Below are 27737 nucleotides of genomic sequence, written 5' to 3'. Positions count from 1 at the left end.
CCGCAGCAGGGACATTCTGGGCAGGACTACGCCGTTATCTAACAGGGACAACAGTCCTGCACATGTGAAATTTGGTCATTCACAGGCAGATACCATTCTCATGTAATGGGCAGATTTGGCTGTATTTTGAGTTGATCCTTAGCTAATTAAAAAGAATTCTTTGCTCAAAGCTTTTGCTTTTCCCAACAAGCAAAGGTGATTTTTTTCTGTATTGAAGAGGTTTGAGTTTTTCAGAGAAGAATCATGTTGAAATGGCTGCGAAGTCGCTCAGCTTGGCTCAGTTGTCTTGCACTGTTACAGACACCAGCTGTTTGTCTTCATGCACTGTGTGCCCATTCTCTGCACAGCAGCCTTGAGTGCAAGCATTGAAAATGGCCACTTAGACATTTGTGAACTCAGACTTTGTTCCACAGACAGAGATCTTGTCCACAGCTGGACCTAACTCCTGTCCAAGGAAATGAACTGGAGAAGGTAGAGGTATAATCCCCTACCCACAACTGAATCTAAGAAGTCATCTGGTTTCACACCCTACGCCTGTGAACGGTGACGGGGCAGAGACAAGGCTTTATTTAAAAAGCGCACTCTTCTCCCTATCCCCCATCTATCCACCCACAAGTGACAGCAATTCCCATGGGTTTTGTGCTAGTGTTCAGGCTGGTGCTTGCTCAGTCAGGTATTCCAAGAACACCAGAGCCTGTAGCCAATGTTTGTTCCAGTTCTGGGGCAGCACATCTCACCTGGGGGCACTGCGGCTCTCCAGTTACGCATGTGTCCTCGCATTCTCCCGCATCAGGTTCTGATAGGGGCATGCCCGCATGCCCTGATGGGGCCACACAGATCCAGATCTCCAGCACATTTGCTTAGATGAAGGCAGAAAGACAGACCAGCATTATTCTGGTGGCACTACATTGTCCTTCCTGCCTAGAATACAGTACCCCAAATCTCTGCAGGAGAATAACCACTTGCTAGGACCTCACACCCATTTCCCAGTGCCTGTACTGTTAGAGCCCCATGCTTGCTAGTGCTTTGTCAACAGCCAGCCTCTACTTACTATTGCTTAACAGATGATCAATTTTTGGCAGCCATTAAGGTGGATCTTACAGTTCTATATTGCAAATATAGAATATATCATAGAATAGAATCATAGAATCATAGAATGGTTTGGGTTGGAAAGGACCTTAAAGATCATCTAGTTACAACCCCCCTGCCGTGGGCAGGGACACCCTCCACTAGACCAGGTTGCCCAAAGCCCCATCCAACCTGGCCTTGAACACTGCCAGGGTGGAGGCATCCACAACTTCTCTGGGCAACCTGTTCCAGTCCCTTACTACCATCATAGTGAAGAATTTCTTTTTTAATATCTAATCTAAATCTACCCTCTTTTAGTTTAAAGCCATTACCCCTTGTCCTATGACTACATGCCCTTGTAAACAGTCCCTCTCCAGCTTTCCTGCAGGCCCCTTCAGGTACTAGAAGGCTGCAAGAATTGGCCTACAGGAATGCTGGTACTGGAAGGCTGTCTCCCCAAAGCCTTCTCTTGTTCAAGCTGAACAATCCCAGCTCTTGCAGCCTGTCTTCATAGGAGAGGTGCTCCAGCCCTCCGATCATCTTCATGGCCTCCTCTGGACTTGCTCCAACAGGTCCATGTCTTTCTTATGTTGAGGGTCCCAGAGCTGGACGCAGTACTCCAGGTGGGGTCTCCCGAGAGTGGAGTAGAGGGGCAACACCAGTGTCAGGCTGCACTGTGGCCATACCATGTTCCTCCATCTTAGCAGAGTCATGCATCCTTCCCTGGACAACACTTTAGACAGACTTTTGATCTCAGCAATTCTAAGCATCCTGTAGGCCTCCTTCGAGCAAATTTACCTGCAGAAGAGGATATTTTGCATGATTGTCTGGATAACAGTGTCATAGGTGAAACATCTAGCAAGATAGAATTTGATATAGACTCCAAAATCTTTAAAACCAGTGGAACTGGATTCAGCAGGACAGAGCATCCCAAAGTATGCCCCTTTGGCCAGACAGGCCTCTTCAGGAAAGCAGGTTCATAGGGAGTGATAGTGTAAATGTACTTATCTGCTGGAAAGGTTGAACAACACTGATGAAGTCATAACACTGGGGAATAAGCGGCCATAAGTGTTGTTCTGTCCTACAGTTCCAGCAAGTGTTACCGTCTCACGATGTGGCCTTGGACCTGACCCACATAACACAATGCTGAACACCATTGCTACTTTCTACAGAATATCTACATCAAAAGACTAGAATATGAGACTTTCATAGAGTGAATGTAGGGTAAATACACAGAATATTTAGATGAAATTTAAACATAGTGTATTAAATGGCTTTGTAAGGCCAGAAAAATTTTTTTACAAGTATTATACTTTTTAGCCGCAGTTCAGAGTATTGAACAATTCTTGGATAAAATTCTATAGGGTGGTATTGAAGTTTCACGGTAAAGTAATCTGAATTAAAAGAAGCAGAATGGCTGCTGAGAGGCCTGAAGATGGTTAATTTAGATGCCGAGTCTAGTCTGAGTACAAGGTTGAATTTAAAGATGTAAACAGATTAATTGCCAATGTGACATAAACCCATATATAATAATTGGATATGATATTTTAAGATGTACTTTTGGATAGTAAGTACGTTTTCAAAAAAGCAGTGATAGAGAACAGCAGTGAATGTCTTTCCACTCTGGTGTACCACAATGCTATTATCATTTCCTGCAGTTTTTTAATGAAGTTCAACTGCATTATCTACAGTAACTATTTATGTGTGTTTGATTAAATTTATAAATAGACCATAAGAAAATAAAATTACAGGAAATAATGGAGAACACAGCAAAAATGAAAAGATGAAGGCCTTTTTAGGATGACTAAGGATACACTGTAGTGGGTGAAGTAAAAATAAAAGTGAAAATGAGGAATTGGTAAAACTCTTCCTCAGAGGCACCTGATTAACATTTCTCTTTCTAAATGGCTGCTGAGTAAAAGGCATGAGTGTTAGGTTTGCCATATCACAGGGTGTGTTTTTTTCTCTGCATTCTGGTTACTTGTAATTGTAATACCTGTAATCAAATTTATTCTGGCATTAACAAGGTATTAAGTGTGCTTTTTCAGACCAGAACTCTTGTTAGATTTTGTAGTGATGTGGCCAACTGGCTGTACCATGGCAATCATAAAGGTGAGCTAGCAACTAATAAAAAATTGCTCCACCCCCAGTTCTTGCGAGAAACTATTTACTGTCTGTGTGGGTTTTAAGTAGGACACCCAAATAGGAAGCCCTGAAACTTCTCCAGGATGTGAATAAGATGTAGCTCTGTGAAGGAGAGGAATTAAATTCCATTAAATGAAAAGCAAGTTAGCAGCTAAGATTGTCAGAAGCAGGTTGGATCAGATCGTTTGTTTTACTCCAGAAAAAGAAGACTAAGATTGTTTGCTTTTCTATGATGTTTGATGTTTTTCTCTTTTTTTCTTGCATAATTTTTCTCACATCAAATGGCCAAACCAAGAAAGCCCAATCCAAAACTGAAAAAGAAACTTCAGAAAACATATTTTGTTTCAAGAAGGAAAAAGGAATTGAGATTTTAGACTGATGATTTTCAGAATGACTGTGTCTACTATTGATTTCTTTTTTTTTTTTTTTTTTGATTGATGAAAACCTAGACGCCTTCCCTTATTTTCTGCTTAATTCTTGCAACAATAGATTTCCATCTGGAAACACAAAGTTGTCAAAATGAAACCGTAGGAGTTTCCTTGACTCAGTTGCCTTTGATCTAGACTTGAAATGCCGTGCTCCTGCTATTGGGAGAAAGGAAGTTCCCCTTCACACTGGCACACAGCAAAAACATCCTGAAAAAGCTCCAATGATAGCTAAATCCTGCCCTTAATTACTCTTCTGTACCTACACTGATTTCCACAGGACTTGGAAAGTCTGTGTTTTGAATGCTGAAATGTTCATGTCCATTTGTTTTTCAATTAAATGGAATATATACCCAAAGATTTTTCAAAAAAGAAAGCGTTTTCAGTCACTTCAGGCTACACCACCGTTAGCACACAGTGCAGTGTAACATGAACAGATAAGCAGGCTGGAGCAGTCGGAGCTGAGGCCCCAAATATATTGCAGGGGATTACTGCAGAGGAGATTTGGTTTTGCCCCTCTGTGCTGCATTACTACAGCTTGTGTGTGGTAGAAGGTGTCCAAAGGGAAGCTGAAGAGACTGCCATCACTAAGAGGAAAGGCAGTAGCTGGAAAGGGGAACAGTGAAAGAGAAGAGGGTGAGACAAGCCCATCAAAAGAGTTCATCAGCACAGGGATGGGAATAGAGCAGAAAGATGGGAAAAGATACTGATGAGGGATGTCTCAGGGGAAGAAACGAGCCATTCTCAAAGAGTTGAGGTCTGGTAGCTGACAGCAAGTGTGAAGGTGCAGATGCCTTTACACAGCACAAGGAGAATTCAGGGTTATCACAAGATGGCTCAAATTGGCTGAAGAGCCCTGTACTGGTGCATGCATGTTCCACGTGTGCCGTAAATGGCAGTGCATTCACCCACTGGTTCAGAGCCACCTATTCCCATGAGGTCTCGGTGTTCATTAGGTGGGCATCTGGAGCAGGTCCTCATCCAAAAGAAATTCAGATTCTGTATATTGACAGCGCACTGCAATGCAAACCAACATATGGTAAGTGGGGACAGCTGGGGGAACTCCACTACTGCTCTGAACAAATGTAGACATGCTTTAACAACTTAACTGATGCCTGGTCACACCTTGTCATGGAATTTCTGTGGGAGCTTTGTTCTGGAGCTTTTATTAGAAGACAAATCACAAATACAGCATTTATCATCTGGTTTGGGTGATATCCTATGTTGCTATTAGTGATTCCTCACCTGCACTAGCAATGCAAAAAGTATTTAAGTAGCTGTAACGCTTCTGGTAGGTGTTTAGTCAGCGATGCTGGAGGCCGAGTTTTCCTGCCTCTCAGCAAGGTTTGCAGGATACACACATATTACTGGTAAGTCCCTGAGGATGGAAAGATCACTTCTTGTGAAAAGGGGTATTTCACTTTTCTGGTGCATCAAATTTTGACCTCTATGTCAATACTGCACATGAACCAGTATAACTTACCACAAGGATCTTACTACATGTATATATATTTCGGTTTGTTTGGGAAATAAATGCACGTTATTTGTGTTTTATATAAACTACCGAAAAGCTATCATACTAAAATTACTTCCTATCCCATACAACTGATTGCTACTGATGATCTAGGTGTGACAGCCTCTAGATACCAACCTCTGCCATCTGGTCTCTCTGAAGAGCAAATACCCTGCATTTGCTTTGAAAGCAGCTCTGCCATATGGCAGTATGGTACCTATTGAAATTCTCAAGGCTGAAGTACATCCTTTAGTTTTCATGAGTGTTCTTGAAACTGCTTTGCAGAAATCTGGCATTGGAATAACATCCGCATTGCCCATCTAAATGTGAGCCATGGAGTCTTTTTGCAATATTCTGATCCTCTTCTTCTCTAACAGATATTTTCTTCATATTCATTCGCCAAACATACACAAGATTACATGTTCTCATGAATATATTTGACCTTTAAGTTGCTGAACACTATGCATGTTCAGTGACTAATGCAGCATGATTCCTTTGTAAACAGTGTTTCGATTTGGCCTGCAGTCAAAGCACCTGAATTACTTCTAGCACTTTGGCTTGACAAGAAGATGTAATTGTATTACTTTCTCAGTTTTTGCAAACACACTTTAATTTAGGTCCAAATAACGCTCAAATTCCAAGCAGCTAAGTCCCCAGCTGAGACCCCCTATATCATCCTGAGGATTAATTTTAGACATAATGTCAGCTACTAATCAACACTAAAGATCAAATTACTTGTAATTTTTCCAGACTGCTAAATTAATACAGTGTTAGCCTTGATGAATTGCGACAAAAATGTATTTTTATATGGTACTGTAAATTGTCTGTAATGCCTCTGTAACAAAAGTTCACTTCTCTTTCTGCAGAGGCATAATCAAAGCCAAAAGTATGCGAGTGTGAAGACACAAAGTGCAGCAAATGTCACTGATGACTAGTGGCTTTAAAGAAGGCATTTTCTAACATCTTGTGAGCCACAGTGCTTACCTTTGATGTCTCTTGCTGGGCTTCTAACCTGCTCGTGCAGAACCTGGGACGAGGTGGCTCTCAGAAGTGCAGAACAAACTCTGCTCCCGTTGTGATGAAAGAGTCAAGCATGGCACCCATCTGCTGTCAGAGTTCGCTTGCCTGCAAGGAAATGCTAGACAATGTGCTAGTATGAGAATAATTAAACAGATGAATCTGGCTTAGACAAAAGCAGAAACTTTCCCAACACTAATCTATTCCAGATTGCAAGGAAGCTTTCAATAGCTTTCACCTTCTTTGAATTCTCAGGGGACCATCGTAAAATCAGCACCAACAAACAACAGAGAAATACAGGACAATCCTTTATGCTGGATTAACATTAGGAGCCAGGTTCAAAGACCTCAGGACCAGAACTACATGGAGCCATTGGATGCAAGACATGTCTATATGTCTGCACAGGACCTAGTGGAAGGTGTCCCTGCCCATGGCAGGGGGGTTGGAACTAGATGATCTTTAAGGTCCTTTCCAACCCAAACCATTCTATGATTCTATGATTCTATGATATGAGGAGTTTTGACCTACACCATGGGTAGTGAGCCTTCTTTTTACCCTTACATTTACAACAAGGGAATTCCTTTTGTCCAAAGAGACATTTCAGTGGCATGCTCAGCTGCTCTGACAGAGAAGCAACAGGGAGAAACAGGCCGAATTTGACTGCTCCTTTCCCTCTGAGATGGCAAGTGCCATGCCGAGGAGAAGGAATGTAATGAAGCCTAGAGGAAATGTCTCTTTGAGGAGCACGGACCTACCAAAGACAGCTGCCATAAGCCCAGGTGTGACAAGACCTCTGGCCTTGCCAACACAATAGCTGTTTTCAGCCTGGCTTGAATTTCTGAGATAAAATAATTTCTGAGCACGGGTCAGTCCGGGTTGCTCATCACTGGCTAGGCCTGAGATGTTGCCCGTTCCTCTTTACTTACTTAAGTAATGTTTTAAACACAAAATCTGCCAAACTCTTTAACCTCGTGCCCTGTCAGCTGTAATAGTCTATAGAAAAGGTTTCTTCTGATAAAAGATAACACTTGTTCTTGCAGCTATCACTCTTTTTTCTTACCGATGGACTAAGTTAATCATCCTAAACAGCGGTACATACCATTGCAGAGCTAAAGGTAAGGTATTATCAAAATCGAAAACTTTAGTAAGGACAGTTTTGGCTAAGGGTTGGATCTTTATTTTGCAATGACACAAGTCATTATCAGTACAAGTGACTGGATTTGTGCCAATTTATCTGGTTTTTCCCCCATTCTTTCTTTCCCTCATCTCACTGAGAACATGTGAAGTCCCTCAAGAAAGCTGTGGTTTACTTTTGGGAGAGAAGGCAGCCAAGCTCCAGGGGCTTGGTATGCTTGAATTAACCTTGCCTAATAAGCTGTCTGAATGTACCTGGCTTTAATTGCCTAGCCAGATAAAAACACCTCTCTTTGATCATACAGATATGTTTTGCCAGCTTTGGTTTCTCTTTTCTTCCCTTCTCACCTATCAATCTGTCACCAGCTGCTATCTGTCATCTGTGAAATGCCAATGAAACAAGCTGCAGTTGTGGTTTACTGGCACAATCTGGTACCATCCACTCCGGAAAAAAGGAGCAAGCAGATGCACAGGCCTAGAACTGAGATGGTATCTGACATACAAATTGAAGTGGTGTAAAAGAAAGGGCATAACCAAGCAACCAAGCGTACCTGGTTATGGGAATGCTCTGCTGGGGACACTTGTGTGGGTTAACAACCTAGGAACAACTATTGTGGATTGGACCAGTATCCTTGTCCAATTGCGGCCAGCAACAGATGCAGAGGAAAACTGAACAAACTGAGGAGAAATTTCCCCAGAAATACTTTCCTAGTTTGCCATGATTTCCAGCTTGGTGAATTCCCAAGGCCAGAGAAGATGCTTTTGTATTTAATAGCCCTTGGCAATTTTTTTCTTCTCTGTATTTGTTATAGCCATGTAACTTAGCATCCTCAGTGTCCTGAGTCTCCAAAATAAGGAGACCATTCATTCACCATTTCTAGTACTAAGAAATTTGCAAAGGCCCAGTTCTCTTTAGGGGAGAGTTGAGGGCTTTACCCCTTCCTTCCAGAGGCAGTTCAATCCAAAAACCTCAAGCCCTCAGCTGATATAAAGATTATTCTGAGTGTAATGAAATTCACAAAGTACTTTACATGTGAGCTTCTTCTCTGAACATATGTAACAAGGGAACCGGGGCTGTTGTCAACCTTAGTTTTTACTGAAGGATCAACCATTCCTCAGTCTTCACATCAGTTTTCTCTACTGACACTTGATTCTAGACCTGCCTTTATATATGAAATAAATATAATGAAAACGATGTTTTGCTCTGAGTCATATTTATTTGCATGCTTCTCATTTTGCATATGCAGTCATGCCTGCCTCCACTGCTAAAAAGCAATTGGAATTCCACTTTGTAAAGTAACACATCGGTGGCTGTCATCATCCATTTTACTAAGCGGCAAATCTACCCCTCCGCTCTCAGGCTGTTGACATGTCCTGGTAAAGGGCCTGACATGGCCCTGTAACCCAAAAGGGGCCTCTTACATCCTTAACAGATGCTTATCCAGTCAGGGTGGGCATGAAATACCTGAATTTGCTGCTGTACTATTATAGATTAAGATATATATAGTTACATAGGATATATATGTATCTTTAAGATATTTACAGATATGTGAGGAGATATACATATATAGAGAGACAGTTATTTTAGTAGAGATTAAGGAAACATCTGGTTGGAAAAATCATGGAAAAATCTATTTTGGGCATGCTATGGGGAAGTTTTCATCTGCGCAGTCTGACCACCTACGGCCTCCAGCACTGAGTGTGCACTTGTTCGAGTAGCTGAGAAGGCTGACGCAAATTCAGAGCTCCCTGTAACTGCTTCTGGCAGAGCACATCTGGTCCGGGTTTCATTTTGGTAGTCTGTGCATCTTTAAATGAAAACTTTGGAGAAAGACCAAAGTGAAAGAATTCGTTGTTTCACCTGTATCTGAACACAGAATTATAATTTGCCTTCATAGTGCCGCACAACTAGTAAGTTTTTCTTGGATAATAGTATAATGTATAGGATGTTTTAGGAATACACAGAAATAGTTCTTCAGCTGTTGTCTCTCACATCTGAGGCAACAGCAACTATTTATACCAGCTGAAGAGCTGTCTGCGGTTTCATTTCCCTAATACATTTTCAATATGAACTTCCAATACAATCTAAGCAGACCACTAATAATAAAAGCTTACTTACTTTGGTATCAACTACACTATAATTTTTCTAAATGATTTTTCTTAATTGTCTAGTTTTTTTACCATGAGTGCTGTTAATCTGCTTCCAGATCTTCATTTAGCTTCAGCACTCGTCCACCCTCTCATACAAATGCAATGCTGGAATGCACCTGAGAATCTAACATATCCTGCGGAAAAGGTTTAAATATATGAAAAAAAAAAAAAAAAAAGGATTTTGAGTATTTTTTTTTAATCAAAATGTCTTTAGTTAAGTGTTTATGGTTTAGTGACAATCAGGCTCACAACTGTTTCTAACAAGACTGAAATAACTTCATGACACCGTGTTACAGGAATGGATTAGGAGAGACAACATGGCTTGAACAAGTTGTCGTTTAAATGGATCAAGCAATCAAAAGCGGCACAGGCAAACAGCACAGCAAGCTGAAATCATTTGTTAATGATAAATTAGTGTCATAGGCAAGACAATAGTCAAGGTCTCCGAGGCCTCACTTTTGCCCTTGTTTCTTGATCGCTTTGCTCTATCCTGCACATGTAAATTTTGGCCCTAGCCATGCAGTATTTCTTTCCAGTGAACAAACAACATTTGGTTCACATCCAGCAACAAACTTTCTTATACTTAATCAACCAGTTTATTAGAGCATGAAGGAAAATTGGTCATGACTTCAGTTCCTGTACTGCTGGAATTAACAAGCTGGCTGTTGCCAGCACTAAACTTGGAAGTGCTAATGGTAATTAAAATCTATTTTCAAATATATCTGACAGTTTTAAGGTGGAGAAGTACTTGTTACTAATGTGAATTTCCAGGCTTTGTATAAAAAACCAAAGGTGCTACTTTCTTCAGTAAGATGTCAGCTGTGGGAAAGAAATAATAAGTAATGAATTATTAATGCTGTGTGATAGGGCTTTTGTTCTCCTTTACTGAGTTTATGGCTATGTGTGTCCTCCAAACTCTTTGAGTAAGAGAAGCCTGAAACTAGAATTTACAAGTATTGCTACTTTTGGTTAACTTTTTAGTTGTTATATTGTTGTTGTAACAGCAAGATACTGCCAAATAGTGCTAATATTGAAGCTGACATAAACTACCAGTAGCTTTACTATCTATTTGGCTAAAGTTCACGTAGCCCACTCAGTCAATTTTCCCTCAGATGCATTTGCGTGAAATACCTTATATTAACAAAGTACTCTAACACCTAGCTTAAATGGGACTGTGTTCCGAAAGGTAATCTTTTTAATTATTCAACATAGTCACACTATACAGTGTGGAAAATAAAGGAAGGATAATCATACTTTATTTTCCACTTCATTTTCTAAGCCTGCTCCTGGCTAATTCAATCTATTGGATCAGTGGGAGGGACATGGGATAGATTAAAAAAATGTTGACTGTCAGATCACCAGGGGATTTGAATTAATGTTCTTTTGCACAGAATGGAAGCATATGGGCCACAGAGTGCAGCTCTCCTTGGAAAATTACTGTCAAAACAGTACCATCTCTATTAACACAGCTGCTGACTTGTGAAGCAGAAATCAAATTTTACTTGAGTTAACCTTCAAAAAGCAGTTTCAGAGTGACTGCTCACTAAAACCCTCTCTTGCTACACCAACAATATTGCCTATTAACAACCTATTACAAGCCACACCTCTACAACTCCACAAGTGCTACTGTAGGATGTAACAGCCTATAGACCCCCTTATGATAATACAAATGAGTAAAGTTATGTTCACTCAGCCTGACAATTGCTATCAAGATCCCATTTTTCCTGTAAAAAGGGAAAACACACTTGATAGAATACCCTTCACATAAATGATGTAGGCTTCAAAGTATGGGCTTACTACTCAATTTGTCTGCATTTCAGCTGATACCCAAGGCTGAAGTTCTGCTTCACATATAATCAGATGCAGACATTTCCTTTAGATATTTCTTCTACAAATGTTCTAGCTTTCTTTCCCACCATTTTCCACAGGAAATAGTGAGGATCTCTTATCTGTCATTTCTTTACGTGCAAGCTATGAAATGTTTTATCTGAAGAGAATGTTAAAGATTCAAAAGTTAAGCTCTAAGAGGCTAAAGCTAAATCTACCCATTAAGTAAGATTGCCTTCAGTAAGCAACCTCCTGTTTCTGCAGAAACCCATGCCTGCCTCAGCACATGCCAGAAAAGAGAGGCACCAGGAATTCTGCTGAAATAAGTTGCTATTGACTTACACTGTTATAAAAGGACGAACTGTGGTCATCCTTGTACATACTGGACAGCGTCCAATGAGAAAGCGACTTAAAAGGTATTAACAAATGCATGGATTGCATGGACTTATTAAGGTCCTTACAGAAAAATAATGTAATTTAAAAAAAAAAAAACAAAAAACAAAAAACAAAACACAAAACCCACCCCCAAATTAAACAGCAATGGTGCTGCTTCATCAAGAGGCATTGTAACCTTTGTGATACTCTTACTAATATAAAATGTAGGTCTCCGACCTCATTCATCATGCATAAAGACTGAAGCAAGGCTCCTATACAAATAATGCAACCGGTACTGATTGTTGTTACAAATAAATCAGGATACTGGTGAAACGTACACCTTCAAATACAGTCCGAATTAGTTGGTTCTTGAATGCGTCAGTTACAATGCAAAATCCCTGCTGCATATGTTTTTATTATTCATGTGCATCAAAATGTATACAATTAGAGTTTTAGAATCACTAGAGATTTTGGGTGCTGAATCTAAGAACATTTTAAAACAGGTCTCTTTTTTTTAAGAGGGCAGCTCTGAAAAATCACTTACTCAAAGGTATTTTGACAGGGACTTTTCTTTCTGTCTGTGCATGTGCAGGTAAATGTTTAGATTTGTGCATACAGTGCACATAAATGCGTCCTTGAGCAAGCAATTTGCATTAGTGGTTGGGTTTCAGTCTGAGTATGAAGTATTAGTCCTATGTTCAGGATAAATGCATTCCGTAATGCTGCTGTCACTAGGATATGCATTCTGCATCTGCAGGAAATATATGAAGAATATATGTTTTTAGTTCCATGCGTTCACTATGCATTTCTGCAGCCCTTTTAAAATAGATGTCTCATTCTTCTCAGCTAAAAAAGGGGAATTCGCTCATGATTTACTGTCTTTAACATCTGCTTTCTCTACAAAACCTTAGGAAAAAATGTTGGGAGTTTCCCCTCGCTGTCAAATATAAAAGCTTCAAGGTTCCTTTGAAAAAGAAAACTGATGAGCTCAGTTTAGAGCACATAATTGCTGCTTTTACTAGTACAGGAGTCAATATGGTGCTAGTAACACGGACAAGGCAGTTACATAGTCAGGGCTCCGAACATGGTTATTGTGTCAGAGATGGCAATTTAGCATGTTCATACTAAAACTTAATGAATCATTTATTATCATACTTTTGTTTACCTTGTTAGTTGAGTAATTCTGTTTATAAATGCTACAGCGAATCATTGTTAAATGCTGAAGCTTTGACTAAAGTCACCTGTGAATCCAGCCATGAGCTGTTGGACTACAGACTGTGGTGTAAAAAGAAAGGCAAAAATGTTATTTGTCTTGATGCTTATTTTCTTCTTTTCATTTCATCTTTCACATCTTGCACTTCAGGGCTGGTTTCAGTGCAAATGAGACACATTTCATTGGGCATTTCAACTTTTTAAAAAAAAAAATAGATAGCATTATAATTTTGCAACCAATGGCAGGGAATGAAAGCTAGCATTCAGACACTTCAGTTCCTAATTACCAGAAGATAAATGGACATAAAATTATTAAGCAAAAGAATCTGAACACCATCAAAAGCAATAAATGTTCCATAGGAAATGAGTTTGGTAAATTTTAAGGCCATTATAATTAATCATCACGACTTGTTCATGAATTATAACTTGTTCTGCACTCGACTACAATTATTTTGATTCAATGCTTTTTATCAGTGAATAAAGTTATTCAGTTCCATTTAACCATCTAAAGCAATTTGCAAGATCTAAAACCTCAAATATCTCTCCTGTTCATCTCTTTCAGTTCACTTCTCCCATCCAGCTTTTTATGAGTCACCGAATTATTTCTAAATCCCAAACACATTTGGGTGACTAGCTTACTTACAAAACAACAACTGTAAAAAGAGGGATTATTAAATTGATGACTGTAAACCTAAGTTTGTATAAAAGCCTTTTAAAAACTTATTTATGCATGACTTTCTCAAATCATCACCAAAGGGCTGGTATTGACCTGCGAAGGGAAGGTACTCTTCAGTCCCTGTTGCCACACAACTTGCCTTCTGAAGGCCTTGGAATGATTTAGCTATTAATGAATTGAGAATGTATTTGTCATAAGGAAATTACTTCTTACATAAAAAACATTACAATTCTGTCATGAACACAGTAACTCAAAATGTCTTTTTTTTTAAAGGCTTTTGAAGCTGGAGATGCCTTTTGGCTTTCATTTGCTTTCTTCACCAACAGGAGGGAAAAAAGAGGGGAGTGGAAAGATCTGGAAACAGCATAATTAGGTCTTTAACAGAGAGATGTGGAACATTTGCTTTGGGTGAAGAAAATATGCTATTTGCAACAGAAAAATGTGTAACAGGTAACAGGAGAGCAGCTGCAAGGAAAAATGAGCGATCACCTGCATGTTGGGATGGGGTGAATAGAGGGATCAGCACAGAAGAGCCTTTTCAGTCCTCTGGTGAAACACTAACTGGGCACGTCAAACTCTACCTTGGAAAATAAAACCACATGGGACACTTTCTCTTCACACACTCATAGCACACAAAAAAATGTTTTGGTGTGTTTTGGTGTGTGAACGTGGCTTGTGCCACCAGCCTTTTGACTGATAAACCTCTTGTGGAAGATGTAGACAAGCTGGCGCTACAAGTATTTCTTCCTTCATCCCAGGCAAAGCCAGGGGAAGGAAATCGGTGCGACATCCATAAGACATGCTGGAAAAAACAAGACAGTTTGTCGAAAGAACATGCATTGCCTCATCCAATTTCTGGATTTGCAAAGAAGAGGCTGGCAGGTTCTTCACAAAGTGAAGGCGAGTGTGAGTGCAGACTGGTGGGGGAAACCAGACTGCCTTCCCAGCTGGGGAGCAGAACCACTCCACATCGCTCTGAGCAGGGAAATCATCCTTCCACCTAACATGACATCAGAACGGCTGAACTGGGCCAGAGTGGTGTTAAGGACATCGTCAGGCCTCCTGACAACATGCCCTTCAGCTCTGGGCTGTTGGGGCTCAGAGGCTTCCTCTCCTTTCACATACCCACCTCAACGGGAACGAGAAGTAATGGGAAAAACCAACAGTTCAAACCGCTGCAATTCACCCTCATGAGGTAGAACTACACCCAGGAAAGAACCCCGTCTGTAAAAAAGCCGGGGAGCCACTGCAGTCCTGGGGCAGAAGGCTGCATCAGGAGATCGCATGATTCAGAGAGGCTGCATGGGAGGCAAACCCACTTGGCCACATCCTTTCCCACCGACAACACCGGAAATTCCACCAAATAGTTCAAATTATTTTGCTTTAAAGCTCCGCTCCACATTACACACTAAGGGTTTCACTTTCCCATAGAATGTAACTAAAAGCTGAGGAAAATATGAAAATTCTTAAATTTGGCATATGCCTACATACACTCAAGATTTTATTAAAACATACATCATCAGTTTCCACCTCTGTCAAAGGCTGTGTACCCCAGACCTCTCGCAGGATACTCTTGAGGAGAGTATCTGAAATGGCTGTCAGGTCCTCCTACTACCACCTGACATGCAATTCTGTGTCTTCTCCTGTCTCATCTGGGAATAAAAAACCTCCTTTTGACAGGTTGTAGAGCTTCCTATTTTAAAACTTTCCTTTTCTTCTGGCAACTGCTCCACTTCCTCAACTCCTTTCACTTTCATTTATTTTTAATAGTAGATATATTGAACTACTGAGAAACTACATTTCCATTTACTTTTTGGTATAAACTCCAGTGCTTTTGGGACACAGATGCCGCTCTAGGTATATTTTCACTCTTTGCATTTGCTACTGTTAACATCCACAATAACTGTTAGTTAACTGCAGTTTAAAGCAGTGGCCTTTTTTTTAGATCATGGCAGCAAGGAACACAATTATTTTTGCTTTATGCATCTCTGGTCCAAGACAGGTATTTGGAAAAATCCTCCTCCATAGCAAGGGGAATAAATCTGTTCAAAAATTCAAACAGCACTGAAAAGGCAACAATAAGTATCTGTACGAGCAGGCATATCTGAATTCTAAAATAAAAGTTTCATGGAGTTAACAACTTGTATGAAATAACCACTTTCTTCCTACTTCACTGAAGAAAGACCAGGTACAGGCCACAAACACTGTATAACTTACGGTAAAAAGAAAAGAAAAAAATAAATCCCAGTGTACATATGAAGTGATTGCCTTATTTTATTCATTAGCTTAATCCTTGCAAAACACCCCACCCACTTACTGGAATGTACAACATCCCTTTATAGTCTCCTGCGCTTTCCTAGACAGAAGCCACAGTCCTCAACAGGTAAAGTGAAAAAAAGGGTGCCCGGGAGTAAGAAGATTGGGGCTACTCCAGAGCGGGTATGAGCAGGAGCTGAGGGTAACCCCAGCACGGGCCATGCCCTCACTGACCAGGGCACAGTCACGCTGGGTCTGGAGATGGCAGGTGAAGACAGGTGCTGGTAACTGAGTCCACCCACAGCCCCAGACATGGTACGGGATGAACTGGTCCGGGGTCCTTCCAGGGAGTCCCATCAGAAGCTGCAGGAGATGGGGCTGGAGAGAAGGGTAGGACGCAGTTTCATGGTCCGTGCAGGTGACAGGTACGCCTGCAGACACTGCTCAGGGCAGGACTGGGGCTGCTCAGGGCAGTTAAGGCCAAGCAGTACCCTCATGTCGCTGACAAAGTATCATTTACACACAACGTGCTTTAGTACAACGTACACGCGTTTATATTAAACAAAATGCTGGTGGTACAAAAAGCCTTATCAAAGACAGTAGTGCTGTTTCTGGATTTTGGCCTGTTTATTACTGTTGTTTGAGTTTTTTTGCAACTTGTGCTTCTTTCTGATAATGTGAAATAATCTGAACGAGTATGAAGCTGTTAATAAAAAGGAAAAGTAAGCCTGCCAACCAGATAAGTAAAAAAGTATTATATCCTTTAAACTCCAGAAAGTACGCAGGAGCAAGCCACAGGCCTTGTCCAACAAACCACAGAAAGAGGAGGAGTACACCACGATGCCAGGACATCTTAACACTAGGCATTACGAGGGGTAAAAGGCAGAGATACCAGACAAAGTACTGGGATGTGCACACTTTGTTAAAACTCACAAAAATAGCAGTGTGTAGGAAACAACAGAAGGCAAGGTCTCTGTAAAATGCTATGGACACAACCAGGAGCAAAAGCAGCTGGGGCAAGAAAGCTGCGAGCCCAAGGGCAAAACTCCATCTGCTCTCTGCAGTTAAGTACAACATGTAGAAATAGGGAGAGAAGTTATGACGGGTATCTCTCCTGGTCAGGTGGTAGAGGTAGGCATGCTCCAAAAACTCCCAGCCGTAGAGGTGATAAAACACAACAGTCAAAGCAGCCAGCACAGATCCAGCAACTGCTCCAAAAAGCAGCACATCACGGTTCAGCATCTTTACAAAAAGCTGCCAGAGGTACCCTACAAACGTAAACTTTGCTTTTTTGTCACCCCTTGTATCCACTGTCCCTTCCTCGCCGCACCGCTCGCTCTGCAGGTGGAGCGCTATGGGCAGCGCATAGGTGAGCGGGTAGATTTTCATGTGCACGGCCAGCCCATAGCAGGCTGCGGCCTTCCCTACGCTCCCCACCTCCACCAAGTACAGGGTGGCGAGCACCAGCAGCGCGACCAGGGCCTCCGCGTTGCCCCGGCTGGAGACTGCCATGGGCAGAGGGTTGAGGAGCCAGGCGGCGGCGCAACACCCGCAGGCCTGGCCGGCGGCGGACCCTCGGTGCCGCAGGGCCCGGTAGGCGACGACGGCAGCCGCCAGGTCCCCCGCCACGAAGAGCACCTTCCCGAAGAGCTCGGCGAGGTAGACGTTGGGCGTCAGCAGCCAGGCCAGGAGCGGGGTGTAGCGGTAGGTGGCCCGCCGGTAGGGCGACCGCCCCTCGGTCACCAGCCGCGCCGCGTCGGTGAAGACCCGGTAGTCGACGTCGGTGTACCGCACCCGCATGGCCCCGTCCTGGTGCAGGCCGTACAGCACCAGGCCCAGCCTCGCCAGCAGCGCCGCGCCCAGCGCCGCGCCCAGGCCCGGCCGCCCCCCCGCCATCCCCGCGCAGAGCCCGCCGCGCCGCTGGGCGCGAGTGGAGGTGGGCGCGGGTGCGGGGCGGCGCGCGCAGGTCCCGCGTGTCCCACGCGGCAGGGAGAGGACGCAGGTCGCGGGCGGACACAAGCTCGCGACCGAGCTCGGTCCTGGCTTCCGCCTGTGCGCGTGGCGGAAAGACGGCACCCCGCATGCGCGCGGCCGGAGCGGCCGTTGGGCGGCGGCGCGCGCGTGATGTGGGGGCTGAAGCCGTTGCCCTGAGCGGGGCGGGGAGGAGAGGAGGGCGCTGTGGCCGTGGTGCCTGCGGGCACGGCTGCTGGAGCAGTGGGGATCTGACTCCTCAGAGCCTCCCGCCCGTCAGGGCTGCGGGCACGGGTGCCGTCCGCCCCTTCCGAGGCCGCGGGATGTGGGCAGGGGGAGCGCCCCCCCCGCTCTGTCCCCGTACGCCCGGTCTCGGCCGGGGTATCGCACCTGCGGAGATGGGGAGGCGTGCGGAGCTGCGCGCCCTTCCCGCGCTGGAGTTGGAGCCTTGTTGTGCTTTATATCGATTCCGCTGTACGGCGGTACCCCGCCGCAGCGAGCGCGGTCCCGCAGCGCCGGCTGAGAGTCTTGCTAGAGGGTGGGCACCTTGGTCCGGGGAGGTAGGAAGAGCTGCGGCGCCTCACCACCCACTGTGCCGCCCCTCTCCAGGGCACGGAACAGCGCGCAGCGCAAATCTCTAAGGCTCTATGGGCAGAGAGGCAATATACAAAATAGTTAAGTAAGAAAAAGAAGGAAAAATAACATCTGTTATTTACCTTCTGCAAATGGCTGTGTTTTGCCTAGATGTATGAGCTCTCCCTAAAGCACTTAGGTAAGCTTCCTTCCACGGTAAATTTATCATTTACTTAGATCAGAAACAGTACCATGAAAATCAGAGCTTAGAAAGAGTTAGTTATAACAAAGAACTTAATTCCACTGTATTTTGAGGGGTTTTGTATATTTTTTCAAATAGTTTCCTGTGTGGATATTTGCTGTAGATTGCATCTCACATTTGAATTGTGGCTGACTGAAAAACAGGTATTTATTACTTACCAGTATTATGGGTCTCATATTAGAACTGAGTAGGGGTTTTTTTTTTAGAGACACTTTATTCATCAAAAAAATGTGCATTTGCTTCTTCAGTAGCTAATTGCAACTGCATTCTTTTGCTGAATGGTTTCATTTGGGAACATTTTGGGAGCTGCAGTGTTTCTGGCTCATATCGCTCACAGAAAAGGATCTGCTTTTCTCTGTTCTGGGGACACTCATCAGAGAACTAGGGGCAGATTTTTTGCATTTGGCACAGAAGTTTTGGAGGGTGTCCTAACTGCTATGCTATTCAGGGGACAAAAGATATTTCTGTTTGCGTGTACACAGCTATCCATTTGTATCTGTTAAGACTGCTTTACGTTGCATAACACTACAATGGCGTATAGGCTGAGGTGTCCAATGGGAGAAGTAACTAACTAACCTGGAGAATCATTTTTTCCTCAGTCTGGATAGGTCACCACGTGTTTCCAACTGGACGTTTTCAGCAGGAAAGCTCAAGAGACTTCTCCATTAACTCACCATGTGACATCATTAAGTCCTAAAACTGATGGTTAGGGTATTTTTGGGACAGGGCATGAGGATGGTTGTTACTCCTTCATAAATAATTGGTTACTCGCTACTGTTGTTCTACTTTAGAATGGAAAAGATTGGTAACGCCATTTTTTCTCCTTCTTATATGTATCTTGTACTATGATGGTTGGGATATGTTTACAGAAGGTTACATCACCTTATCTGTTGTGCCCAAGATATCCTCTGGAAATGCTAGGAGGCAGAAACCAAATAAAATCACTGGGACTGAAATCACTCGATATTCTGTGGAACTACAAGTCTAAGCAAAAGTATGTATGTGTATATGCCCAAGTTTTTTGTTTCAGGAAGGTTATTGCTTACAAAGAACTCTTCTTACCACCTGCCTGTTTCTCCCAGGATTGTTTGTGATTCTTCTGTTGCTTCTTTGGAGGGAGTATTTTTATTTCAGATCTTTTGAGGAAACTGTTTATTGTCAGATAAGAATGCATTGCAGTTTGTTTGCTGAAGTGTCTTAGTTCAATGATACTGGTTAAATAAATAAATTTAGAAGTTTACAGGTCTCAAATGTTTTTTGTCTGTTTCTGACAGTCTGTTTTCAGACAAATCTTTTATTCCCATCTGAAGTTAATAGAAGCTGTGAAGCTGTCCGTAGTGACTGTTTATCTGGATTCTAAAGAGGAAAAGGTAGGTAAGTAATTTAATTCCAAAGGGTTGTGAAGTTAATAAAACAGAAAAGCTACCTTAGCTATTGTTGGATATACTGTGACTGTATGACATTGCCTGAGCTGGAAAAAAGAATTGATTTTCCTTATCAATAATTTAACATCTTGAAAATAAGCTTGAAGCTCTTCAGAGAATTAAGGTTTGGCTCAAAAATGTGTTTGGCTTCAGATTTGATACCAGCTTGCTTAACCTGATTTGTCATTACTGTAGACTTTAATGCAGGAAGGAGGGCAGTCTTATTAAAGTTATAAATATGTTGTTCCTGTAAAATGCTGCTTTTATTTTTACAGGCCACCAGGAGCCACTTTTAGAAAATGCTAGGAGATAAAAACTAATAGAACTGCTGGGACTGAAGATGATTGATTCCAGTGCACATGAAGATACAAACAGTATGAAGAAAAGCGTGGAGTCAGCCATAATCATGCATGAAATATTAACTAACTAGGAATGTATATATACATATATATGTATATGCACATGTGTATAAACCTGTTTTTCTGTTACCTACCATGTATTTGGTTTACACCGTCTCAAAGATGGTACCATCAGATATTTTATAAACTGGGGTCACATTTATATGTGCTTCTGTTGCATACACATGAGAAGGGATGGTAAGCCTGTTGTCAAATGTTAACTTCTCAACCTTCATCTTCTGTAACAGAGACTACTTCAGCAGCACTGGGACTTATATTCCAGAAACTACCTCGCATGCCCTGTCATTACTTAAGATTCACACAGCAGTAGTAGCAGTGCAAGGACAATGAAACTGAGGCCTTGATATGCAAAGTGCTCTGTGGCCTAATGGAAGTTTTTACCATCTGCAAACCAAGGTACAACTGGAGGGTGACAGCTGGTGAGTGAGGGAGAGAGTGACAAGCTGGTTCCTGGTCAGTGAGGAACCGTCATCTCAGTGGGTCGTGTACTTGCCTTTCAGGGATTTGCTATCGACACTATGGTGGTAGGAGGCTAGTTTTGAGGAGGGATAAGCTGAGGCTGTTTTCATTGATCAATGTGTGGTTAAAAACCAGATCTGATGGATACAGTATGGCTAAATATTGGAGGGACTAACATTGTGTTTGAGAACTTGGAGGAGAATAAGGAGGCTAGTGAAGGGGTGTGAAGAAGTTAATGAATTAGAAGATGATTCTGGTAGCAGTGCTTTGCAGTAACATAAGGGAGACTGGTGGCGGTGCAAGGAAAGAGAGAATGAGTGTTAGGGTGAAGTGAGAGCCTTACTAGGAATCAGGTGGCCTAGGAGGTTAAATGAGCTTAAATATCTGAAAAGTTATGGAAGAAAGAGCAGTAAGAGGCGTTGTAGGATGAAGGCAGTTGGAGGATCCTTTCACATGCTGTACTCTACTGAGATCTGAGGGTGAGTCACTTCTCATGCAAGTCTCTTCTGCAGTTACCTGATTGTTAATGGTTAGGTACATTTTGAGTTTTTGTTGTTGAGTTAGGAGATAAAATTTGATCATAATGAGTAATATTTTTTTTTAATAAATTGCCTTACTGTATGTGTGCTGTGACTTAAGTCTGTATGTGTAAAATACATAAGGAAAGTTGAATATTTAAGGTATGTAGGAAGAAAGATCTTAGACAATAGCTGGTATATGATCTTCAGACTTCTGAAAGGGGAGACTGCTGTGTTGCAATTTATTGGAGTTCAGATTTAATTTTCTTAGGTTTTGAACCCAGAATGTTTGCTTACATGGGAAATACTCCTGCTTAATATATTTATAAACTGACAGTAAATTTTTGATAAGGTGATTAGTACAATCTGTTTCTTGCAGCACATGAAATTTGATAGAAAAAGTGACTAACACTTATGTTAGATATTTTGGGCTTGATAAATTGTTTTTGCAAATATGATTGATGCCTTTCAAATATTTGTAGTGTGTTGAACTTCAGATATTATTGGCAAAAGGGAAGTATGGTTAAGACTATGTAACGAAGTGCTCATTTCTGCTTTAATACTGGAATGAATAGTATAGGAGGTTTTGCAAAAATAAGATGAAAAAACACATTAGAACTCTTCGTAGAAGAAAATCACTATTATAAGGCTACCACTATTGCCTTAAGCTTTTTCTGTTAATGTGTTTACTTAACACTGCTTGATAAATCTATACCCTTATTCACACATTATGCTAAAAATGTGGCTATTCAGAGAATGTGATCTGACTTGTAAAGGAATTTTTTTTCACCACATTATGGCTTTGTACAATATGCTTTAAGTGGTGTTTGCAGAGTTCTGCTCGCAGTGGTTATGCTGATTGTATGTCAGGGTACTAGGTAAAATGCTAGCCCTTCAGGGAAAATAAGTACTTGATAAAAAATAGTCTGTAGGGAAACCTGTTAAAAATTAGTATTTCAGAAAAAAAGACTATGGCTGAGAAAAGTCATGTGGCAGGTTAGTCAGCAAGAAGTTGTCTGCTAAAATATGATACTTAGCCTATTCCAAAAAATATGGCCTGTTTTGATTTAAGGCACTGGTGTATCTGAAGTGTGATATGGTAAAAAGAAGTTAGCTGCTTCTAAGCTGGGCAGCATCCAAATCTCTCACTGACTGACTTGAAATGCCAAACAGAAGTGCTTTACCCCTTTTCATGTTACTGCTATAGCACTTATTAATGGGGCAGGTAGCCCAGTGGGTTAGGATTCCACATTAGGGAGTGTACAATAAATGGGTTGAATTTCCTTTGTATTTTTTTTTTTTTGGCTATTTACTTCAGCTAACAAAAGAATGCATAGAGAGAACTGATGAGAGCCCAGGCAGGAGAGAAACTGGAGCCAAATGACAAATTATGAATTTAGGAGATTGTTGGAAGATGGAGGGTTCCTGGCCCAGGACTGCTGATTTTGACCATTGTGCAGAGCCTAATGACACACCCAGAAAGTATGAGTTTCTAGCACCTGTAAAAGGCTAAATCTAATTGTTAGGCATAATTTCTTGCCAATTTTTGAAGGTGTAAGTAAAGCAATAGGTATTGAGAACTGGTGCAGTCTCTGTTAGAGGATTTTATAGACATGTATGTACATATTTATATACTAAAACTATACATCTAAATATATTTACTATATATATAAATTCATTACATATATGTATGACAAGCATACTTAAGGAGTAATAGCTGTGTCTTTCTGAATGTCCACATTTTTTAATCTCTTTAATGTCTGAAATTGGGGTAGCGGAGCTTGAGAACGTAAGGAAACAAAACTCGGAATGTATTTGTTTCAGTATTCTCACACAATACTTTTATCAAATATAAAGGACAGCCTGTAATTAGGGGAGCAGAGGGTAGGGAAATCTGTCTTCTGAGCCTAAGTTAGACCACCACCTTCTACATCAGTGGGACCTCCACTAAATACCCAGTTCCTGAGATCATATTGAGATACATGGATGAGACACAAAACTGTATTCTGAACCTCTGGTCTTGTTTTTCAGACTGACAAGTAGACATCAAGTATAGAAAGAAAATCACATCAGCCTCTGCTGCTGAGCTTGTTTTTTTTCCTAACACTACTTTCAGAACAAACGGGACATGGACAGGAAGAGGCACAAGAGGTAATCATCAATAATTTCTTTAGAAATAGGTTTGAATTACTTTGGCTCAGTAGCTGAAGTAATAACTTATATAAGTGCAGTATTCTGGGCTGTAACTCCGTGGTGGGTTGACCCTGGCTGGGAGCCAGGTGCCCACCAGAGTAGCTCTATCATTCCCCTCGTTCACTAGACGGGGGAGAAAATAACGAAAAGCTTGTGGGTCGAGGTAAGGACAGGGAGAGATCACTCACTAATTATCGTCATGAGCAAAACAGACTGAACTTAGAGAGGGAATTCATTTAATTTATTACTAAGCAAAACAGAGTAGAGGAATGAGAAATAAAACCAAATCTTAAAACACCTCCCCCCACCACTCCCATCTTCCTGGGCTCAACTTCACTCCAGGCTTCAACCTCCTCCCCCTTCAGCAGCACAGAGGGACGGGGAGTGGGGGTTACAGTCAGTTCATCACACGTTGTTTCTGCCGCTTCTTCATCCTTAGGGGGAGGACTCCTCTCATCGTTCCCCTGCTCCAGCATGGGGTCCCTCTCATGGGAGACAGTCCTTCACGAACTTCAATGTGAGTCTCTCCCACGGGGTGCAGACGTTCAGGAACAGACTGCTCCAGCGTGGGTCCCCCACGGGGTCACAAGTCCTGCCAGCAAACCTGCTCTGGCGTGGGCTCCTCTCTCCATGGGTCCACAGGTCCTGCCAGGAGCTTGCTCCAGCATGGGCTTCCCACGGGGTCACAGCCTCCTTCAGGTGCCTCCACCTGCTCCGGCGTGGGGTCCTCCACGGGCTGCAGGTGGAATCTCTACACCCCCTCATCCTCCCTCCATGGGCTGCAGGGGGACAGCCTGCTTCACCATGGTCTTCACCACGGGCTGCAGGGGGATCTCTGCTCGGGCGCCTGGAGCACCTCCTCCCCCTCCTTCTGCACTGACCTTGGTGTCTGCAGAGTTTCTTACGTCTTCTCACTCCTCTCTCTGGCTGCAAAAGCGCTCTCTAACTGTTTTTCTTAAATATGTTATCACAGAGGCGCTGATTGGCTTGGCCTTGGCCAGCAGCGGGTCTGTCTTGGAGCCGGCTGGCATTGGCTCTGTCAGACACAGGGGAAGCTTCTAGCAGCTTCTCACAGAAGCCACCCCTGTAGCTCCCCCTCCCCCCTAGCTACCAAAACCTTGCCACTCAAACCCAACACAAATTCACAAATTACAGGAGTGTGGTTGAGGCCAGAAGTTTATCAACATCCATTGACACAACACAAGCTGGCACTGGAACACAAACCGCTTCCATGCGTAGCTGAACTATGGAAACTTGGAAATATGGCCTCTTCTACCTTAGGTGGCAGTTGGGTTCCATGGAATCTAAGACCATAAAAGAGCTTTGATCAAACGTTTTCCTGAGAAAGAAGCAGCCATAGCTTCTCTTACTCTTTCCCATCCCCTTCCCCGGACTTCATTTTCTAGTTAAGATACTGTTTGTGCTTCTGTTTGTTCTATAGTAGGGAAATCCTATTTTACGTGAATGCCTATTTTCATAAAGTTGGTGGGAATTTAATTTCTGAATATTGTTCAATATTGTGCTACTACAGTGGAGGTGGGGAGAGAAACACAGGTTTTATGGACTTACTGTGCCCAAAGTACAAGGAAACCATTCTGATTAATGCGTCCTTTAATGTCTAGCAGAGGGCTGTAATGTGCCACAGCTCTATTTCTGACCACTTGAGTGTCTTTCCATGCTGTGCTGTCGTCTTGGTCTCCTGGTTAAGAGGACTAAAATAAGAACTAGTGTTACACCAACACATAGTAAATAAAACGCCTCAATGGAAGGGACACGAATGAGAGAGATAAAAGGCAGATAAAAAAGTAGTATTATTGTCTCTAATAAGCACTAGTTTCTATGGAAAAATGGAAAATGTGATTTTTTTTTTTGCTGTTGCAAGTTTGGTCAATATAAATAACTGTATAGCTATAATAAACCTCTGTGTATTGCTTGAGATGTTGTGTTTCAGTGTAACTAGAGTAAGCACTAAGATTAAGCATGTAAACTTGTTAAAAACCACAGATTATTAGCAAGTTCAGATACCATTTCTTAAGAGTTTCTGCTGGAAAAAATGTTTGGAGACACTAGAAAGGATTAGATTACACAGCTACTAAGAAAGCCTATGCAGTCCTTCAGAGCGGTAGGTGGTAGTTACCTAAGATGTAGGACACCTGTATTTGGAAAGGTTTAAGGACATCTTCATCCATGGAGGTACTGTGCAACATAGTTTTGTAAACTTTGGAAGAAGAAGAAGGATAGGGTAGGAAAGCCAGCTCTTAACTGATAGTTTGATCCAAACCACTATGGTTTTTTTTGTTCAATTATTTAGGGGCTTAGTTTAAAAAAAATAAAAATAAAAGGGGTTGTGCAATTGCATTGAGTAATTGTTGGGAATTCTGTCTGGAGATTTTCCAGAGGATTAGAGCTCTCAAGTACTACTGCAAGTTTTGGGAAAAAGGTGACTGACTCTATTAGAGATGCTGTTAGTGCTCCTGCAAGACAAAGGACTGCAGCAGGAATTCAAGACATGACAGAATTCACATTACCCTGAACATCACTCTTAATTGTTGTGATCAGAAATTACCTCTTCTTTGAGAAGGTGCAGTGGTCCAGCTGTGCTACACAGAGCTGTTGTGTACGAGGCTTTGCTATTCTGTGGCTGTTGTTTGTGTTTGCGTATCTCTCACTGAGATATGAACAAGTAACTCTAATGACAGATGTAGTCTCAAACTAAATCTCACAGAGTTGGCTGAGATAAACAGTAGGCACTACCCTCATCCCTCTGTTTCTTGTGCTTTTGGGCATCAGATGGATTTCCAAGCATGTGGTAGTGGGTTTTTCCCAGTAGATACAAAGACGAGTTCTAAGTCTCTACCACAGATAGAGCAGTTGTGTTATTTTATGTAGCACTAACAGGTTTCTAAAATTACTTAATAAAATCAATGATGCACTTTCCTGCTTTTGTCTTCATGGCCAAAACTAATCAATGGATGAGAGAAGTTAATATCTTAATTTCTCTTATATTGTGTGACCAAAAAAACTCTCATGAAGAGCTGCCTTTCCTTCTCGACAATAAACATAATGTTTCTTCTGTCAATAATCCTGTCACACTTACTTTCAGGTACAAAGATTGAAAAAAAAGTCTTTCTCCTTTCTTCTTGATGGTGTTTTGATCTGGTCACAGTGAAAAAAAGAGAGGATAGGGCATAGCTCAGAGTGGGAGTCAGTGGGAGCACCTACTTCCCTTTTAATGAGTTTAGCTTTCTTTGGAGAATTCTTAGATGCTTGGGTGAGAGGTTGTTGTCCTACCACCTACTTTTTTTGTGCTGACATAATGCCTTGGGGAACTGTTCACAGAAATAAGACTGAAGCTTTATGTTATGAGAAATTCAGGCCTGTAAGAACTGTATTGGACAATAAATATAAATAAAAGTAGATGGCTTTTGGATTATTATGGGGCTTCCTTTTCCTCTATGGTAATATGGTGCAGTCTATTTTCCCAGCTGTGTCTGTGCAGCTGATTAGAAACAGTTGTAGAGAAGTTGTAGAGCTGCTAATACTAACTGTGCTGAAAGTGTCTCAGAGCTGCTGTTTGTGAGGAGCTATACCAAGTAAGTGTGTGTGTGTGGAGAACTTAAAATTTCTCCTGTGGGAGTGGTGAAAGAGAAGAGGGACTAGCTCTCTCTGTTAGGTTTCCTGTTCTTGAATGGGAATGTCTAGAAGAAAGTACAGGTGGAGTTTTCTAGTTCCTCTTGCCTGGAAAGAAGAAACAGCCTGAAGGAGAGAGGAGCAGCTGTTAGGGAGGTTTAATCTGTAGAGACATGGGTAATCCTCTGGTCTTCCCAAAGCTGGTTTTGCACTTTGCTTCCAAGTGTGTCTAAGCTTTGTCTACCTAAGTAGAAAAGGTCTGGGTTGAAAAAATAAATCGTATGTTAGCTTTGCTCATAAAAGAATGCTCAGGATAATGGTTAGTATTGCTAGCGAGGTATACAGTGTGTGTGTAAAAATGTGGATGAAGATCATCTGGGTTTCCATGTCCTCCAGAAGCTTTGCAAAAAGCACTTGTTCTCTGTTGCATAGAACTTCAAATACTCCTTCTAGAAAGGGAATAAAACAGTAGCTTTTAGCTACTTATGG

General features: G+C 42.0%; 2 protein-coding genes across 2 annotated transcripts in view; one reads left to right on the top strand and one right to left on the bottom strand.

Moving 5' to 3' along the window:
- RGS7 (regulator of G protein signaling 7) overlaps positions 1–27737 on the top strand; it is a 343507-nt gene that overhangs the window by 39602 nt on the left and 276168 nt on the right. The window lies entirely within an intron of this gene.
- Positions 15800–17854, bottom strand: PIGM (phosphatidylinositol glycan anchor biosynthesis class M). The gene has a single exon (XM_010301218.2). The coding sequence runs from the start codon at positions 17693–17695 to the stop codon at positions 16430–16432; it is 1266 nt and encodes a 421-aa protein (XP_010299520.2). The 5' UTR covers positions 17696–17854; the 3' UTR covers positions 15800–16429.

Source organism: Balearica regulorum, chromosome 3 (assembly GCF_011004875.1).
Source record: "Balearica regulorum gibbericeps isolate bBalReg1 chromosome 3, bBalReg1.pri, whole genome shotgun sequence".
In the NCBI taxonomy this organism is placed as follows: domain Eukaryota; kingdom Metazoa; phylum Chordata; class Aves; order Gruiformes; family Gruidae; genus Balearica; species Balearica regulorum.
Note: the sequence above shows the minus strand (reverse complement) of the source record. Positions and strands in the feature narration are given on the sequence as shown.